At 35.5% G+C, this 5,969-nt stretch overlaps 1 protein-coding gene across 1 annotated transcript; it reads right to left on the bottom strand.

The window, feature by feature from the left end:
* On the bottom strand, positions 1,951–5,916 carry LOC107618027 (ribokinase-like). The gene is made up of 4 exons (XM_016319952.2): positions 5,212–5,916; positions 3,863–4,048; positions 2,677–2,872; positions 1,951–2,579 (listed from the first exon to the last, which is right to left on the bottom strand). Exons 1-4 carry the CDS (start codon positions 5,863–5,865, stop codon positions 2,488–2,490), a joined length of 1,128 nt encoding a protein of 375 aa, XP_016175438.1. The 5' UTR covers positions 5,866–5,916; the 3' UTR covers positions 1,951–2,487.

The following is a 5,969-nucleotide window of genomic DNA, read 5'->3' as shown; positions in this document are numbered from 1 at the left end:
CATTTGATTTCGAAAGTCGGTTAGGAGTTCTAGAGGGCCGGTTTCGGGCCTTCTAGAAGAGAGGCGGTTTGGACCCGTGAAGCCGGGTTCGGGTCTACCCTTGGGTCCGGGATCTGAGGGCAGGATCCGTAACACTTGCATATATGATATATATTGCATATTTGGTTCAAAACATAAGAGCAACACACTTGGGCTTGTTCAAATAATTTCATATTTGTAGTCTAGTATAAAAACAACAGAAGTTTTCTATAGTAAATTCAGCATACTCAAAATAAAGTTAGTAAAAGTTGTTTTTTAAAGACTAAATACCTCGTCTGATCCCTATTCATTTACAAGATGAACACAATTTAAAAAAAAGTACAACACGACCTTTGATCTTATATTTTTGAGATAACACGACTGTTCTATTAAAAAGTCTTATCAAATGCTAATAGAAATTGATTCAATGATGATTTATTTGAAATCAATGATAAAGGGTTTAAAACCCTCACAATTAATCAGTTTATTTTTGAAAAAAAATCTTCCACTGGTGGTGGTATGTTATGGAAAAGAAATATTGCTAAAAATAATGTGGGAAAGAAAACAAAAACTGCAGGACAAAGACTTTTCGAAAAGGAAGAAATGGTATCAAACAAAAAATAGAACAAAGGATTGGACGGTGTGAGAGAAGGAAAAGGAATGGCAAAAACGAGATAGTGATCGTGATGGTGTTAGAGATAGTAGAGAAGATAATCATGGTAGCCAATAGTAAATTAGTAATAGCGGAAATAGAAGTTATGATGATAAAAACAAAGCGAGGTGATAGTGATGGTTGATCCTTTTGCTACTTAAAAAGTTGGAAAGGTTTGAAATCGTCACTAAACTAATCTTTTGTTAGTACCTGTTGGTCCTTTTAACACACAGGTTATGCTGTCTCAAAACAATAAAGTTATTTGACCTTATTGACTCTTTTTTTTTATTAAAGATCGTATTGTCCTTTATGTAAATAGACAAGAATTGGATCAGGTGTTTATTCGCCTTTAAATAATTATACAATCCAAAATTATTGAAAGTCAGTCAACTCACACACAAACTCTCTAAGGCTATGTTTGTTAAGGTTCTAAAAATCGAACCAATGATTAAACCGGTAAAATTAAAAGTTCAAAAGTTTATAGCTTCAACTACAACTCAACAGGAGTAGAAATAGATATTACAAAAATAATATATTTATGTATAAAATATATAAATTCCTAAAAAAATTATTTGTTTTTTGCATTTTATTATTTTAAACCATTTAACCGCTAAAAAATCAAATCGATTCGCCAGTTAATCAGTTGTTTAACCGGTTTTTTTGTTTTTGACTAATTCACTACTAATTATTTTTGCACTGACCAGACTAGTGTGGTGGCCGGTTCTCAAATAACCTGGCCAAACCATCCAACTTGATCCGATTCTTATAACAATATTTTGTATTGATATTAAAGTAAAGTGAAAATTTGAAACGCAAAAGAAATAGTTTAAATTTTTAATGATGCAAGGTGAAATCCACTTCATTACCAACTTTTTCTTTCCACCATATATTATTAATCCAAGCAATACAAACTCAATTTTGCTGGACTCTGTTCTATTTCTCTAAGTACTACCAATCCAAGTATAGCCTAGAAAGCCAGCAAGTTAACATTTTGGCTAGAAAACTCATCACATTAGCCGGGTGATCTTTTTTCTTCTTTTTTTTTTTCTTCCCCTGAATTAAGAAAGCTAATTTATTAAAATGACTCTTTGCATGTATGTTACAACCCCACGAACCAAACTTTTCCTGTAACCTCAGAAGTGATTACTCAGCCTAAGTAGCTAGCTTAATCTTATTTCCAATAAACTACAGAATGGAATGACTGACCCCCAAAAGTGCACTTGAAAATTCTCATATAGAATTATTATTGCTTCTTAAGATTTCAAGACACTGGAAGGATATTTAAGAGGATCCAATGGGGATTTATCATTTCTCATTTAAATAATAATTAACTAAGAATCATGAACAATGGCACAGTACTGACAATTTAAGATACAAACACCACAGTAACTTCCTATGTGAGTCGAAATCTTGACATCATGTCGTTGACTAAGGTTTGGTTTGATAAAATTTTTCGAAGAGGTGCTTATGCTTTCGTTTTGTGTTTGGTAAATTAAAAAGGTAGAGGTGGTTTTGAAAGCACCTAAAGGGAAGCTTTTCAAAGTTGACTTGTGCTTATCAAAATTAAAAAGTCTAATATAACCTCATACATTAATTAAAATATCTATTATAGTATTTTTAAATTTTACTTTACCAAATATAAATATTAAACTTTTAAAAAAAAATATCTTTTAAAAGCTATTTTGAAAAGTAAAAGTTTTACTAAACCAAGCCTATATAGTTTAGAAGAGGATTTTTGAATTTTTTGGACTAATAAATAAGAAGTACAAATGAAGAGTGAGTATGCAAAACTTCACCTTCCACCTCATGCAAGATCCTTAATGATAATTAAGAAGTTCTAGAACAGATTTCCTATCAGGCATGCTGGGAATGGCCCCCTTCACTTGAACACACAGAGAAGCTGCAGCAGCTGTTGCACAAAATTGGCACATAAGAGTTGGGCACATTTTCCATAATAGAAAATTCTAGAAATAAAAGGGAATGCATATGGTCAAGGTCAAGCATACCGGCAAATTTGAGGCATTCCTTTTTGGATTTGCCCTCAACTAGTGCAACAGCAAAAGCAGCTGTAAAGGTATCACCAGCCCCAGTTGTATCGAGAACCTTCTTAGCAAATATGGCAGGTTGCTGAATCGGTTCTTCTCCTTCAATAAAAAGTGATGATCCTTTCTCTCCAAGCTTTACAAGTACTTGCTTAACTCCCTAAGAATAGAGAGACATAAAGAACACTAATGGCATTAGAACTAGAATCATAGGCTGCGTTTGTTTACAGAGACAGGACACTGAGACATGGATACTAAGACACAAAATCATGTGTGACAGAAGAGACACGGACAGAGACAGTGTGTCCAGAGACACTGAATTAGTGTATTTTGTGTCTATCCTGACAGTAAGGACACAGGGACACTAACAATGGACACAACTTATTTTTTATTTTTTTTTCATTATTTTTGTTAATTTTTTATAATTATATTTTTTTATTATTATATTTTTCATCTCAAATTTTTTGAATAAAAAAAAATGAGAATAAATTAGATTTTCATAATTTGTTCTAGTTTATCACCAAACAGAATACAAGAACACAAAATTTTGTGTCTCTGTCCATCAATGTCTTGTCCTGTCCTGTTCTCAGTGTCTTGTCCTATCTTGTTCTCAGAAACAAACGCAGCCATATAGACATAAATAAATCCATGGCAACAACAGCCTCATTCATCTATCAATCAGCATTTTTCAATTAACAAAGATCCTAAGAGAAATTGAGACAACTTGGAATATATGGAGCAACTAAGTTATTGAGAGGACATGTGCAATTAAAGAGGAAAAAAAGGATATGCAGCTTCAACAGTTATTAAACAATTTCTGTTTATTTATGCAAGCCATGCAAATTATGAGGGTGGGTAATGAAAGCCAAAAAAATTAAACAGCTGCTGTGTGCGACCCAATTAAGGGATATAACATAACAACACTATAAAAGAATCTTAGTTTAAAGCATATGGAATATGTATATATAATGGCATATCTTAGTTAACGATTATTGCATATAACAGCAATGCAGAAAGTTATGAAATTTTCAAATTGATACTGAAAATAGTGTACTCTTCTCAAAAGATCCATAAGCAATGAATATGGGGTACGAAAAAGGTAATACAAAAAAGCATTTCATGATGACCCCAAATGTACTACAGAACTTACCCATTTATGGCATTTAGCTGCAGCCTGTGCAATATCTTCAAAACTTTCAGTTGGCATTCCCGTAAGGCGACCAAGTTCAGTTTCATTAGGGCTCAGAATATCAACATAGTTCAGTAATTCTTGTGGAATTGGAGAATCCATGCCCCCAGCGTCAAAAATTACTGGTACGCTAGCACTCCTTGCAGCCTGTACAGCATAATACATAATGCAATAACTGCAAAACGAATCATTTTTAACCAAATATCTCACTAGAAACTTGATTAAAGGAAGAAAATGAGAAAGGGAAAATTTTGATGAAATTTGATAAAACATAGGAATCTTAAGGATGAGCCGGATATTCACATGAACCCATGACAACAATTTCAAAAGTACACGATACGAGAAAGCAAATGAGTCTACACTTTGATGAAATAGCATTTGAATTTTGAAAATGACAAATCCTTCTGGCATTGATATTCAAAGAAACAACAACAAAAAAACATCACACTAGGTGAGATCTGCTACATAGATCAAACAAGCCATTGAGCCCTATCCTATATCATATTACCTATCCTATATCATATCTACAGTGAGACTATTTATACGTAGATCTCCTTTGAAAACCTCATCTATGGTCTTCTTGGATCTTCGTCTACCTTTCATCTCATCTACCCTCCTAACTAGATGCTCTACCAATCTTCTTCTTATGTGTCAAAACATCCTGAGATAAGATTCTACTGTCTTCTCAGCAATAGGCGCTACTCCAACTTTTTCTCTTATATCTTCATTCTTTATTTTGTTTACACGTGTGTAGCCACTTATTATCCATAACAGCATCCTCATCTCTACCATAATTTATGTTCATGATCATCTGTGATATTTGAAGAAGTGGCATACAAATACAATACAACAAACGTACTGATCAAGAGATCTCAGTTGGGGAAATAATTGAAAAGGAACCATTTTCGGATTGGTTTTTTTAAATCTATAATGAATCAAATTTTGCTGAATTAAATTCGCTTTTCTCTAATAGATTCAGTCAAGGATTGGCCGAAGGCATGAGAAAGCTACAAGAAACAAAGTGTAGGACAGCTGGGATAAGATCTCAACCCCGGTCCTGCTTTTATTGGTGATGCATAGTTTGCATTTGAAGCCAATGCAAGAATGCTCTAACACATATTTCACCTAAAAGTAGGCACAAAGAGCCCAATTTTGTAAATCAGAATGCCGATCATATCTCTTTCAATCACTTTCAACTTCCGAAACAATACGGATTCATAACACTCCCATACTCATAGATATCCCACCGGAACCGAAGAAACACAAAATGCAATTGAGAAATTAAAAGGCTTGGAAAGTGAAGAGCCAACCTTTGCGACCTGAATGTTGACATGATCAGGAATCTCCCTCTGGAGCAATACAATGCCAGCGTTCCTGACAACATCAAGATCATGCTGAGGCAGAATATCAGGCCAGCAGCTCATATTCGCACCACCAACAACAATTATGGAGTTCTGCCCATCAGACTGCAGCATCACAACAGCATGCCCAGTTGGGGTCCCACCACTAACAGTCGTCACGTGATCGAGACACACTCCGTCACTCCTCAGCGCCTCAGTCACAAGCGTCCCATACGAGTCCTGCCCGACCTGCCCAAGGAAGTACGTTGGGTAGGACAGCTTCCCTCCGCAAGCCGCCTGGTTCGCGCCCTTCCCGCCCGCGAGGGTCTGCCCGGTCTTAGCTGACAGCGTTTCGCCTTCCTTCGGGAGCCTGTCGATCTCCACGTAGATGTCGGCATTGGCAGAACCGACCACCACGAGGGGTGGTTGGGGGTGGATTTTGGATGGGTTTGTTGAAGAGAGGCATAGGATTGGGGTCTTGTGTTTTTTCTTCTTGTTGTTATGCTTTGATTGGAAAGGGAGGAATCGAACTTGGTTGGGGTTGGAGGTGGTGGTGGGAAAGGTTTGTGATTGGATTGTGTTGGTGGTTTGTATTGGTGGTGGTGAAAGGCGTATTCCCCTCATTGTAGTTGGTTTCTCTGGTTTTTTTGGTATTCTCTGTTGCGCACACACGAATTTTGAAAAAGACTTTTTTAAATAATATTTTTTTAAAAAATTTTTTATAAAAA

Source organism: Arachis ipaensis, chromosome B01, assembly GCF_000816755.2.
Source record: "Arachis ipaensis cultivar K30076 chromosome B01, Araip1.1, whole genome shotgun sequence".
NCBI classification, from domain to species: Eukaryota; Viridiplantae; Streptophyta; class Magnoliopsida; order Fabales; family Fabaceae; genus Arachis; species Arachis ipaensis.
This window is presented reverse-complemented; position numbering and strand designations above follow the sequence as displayed.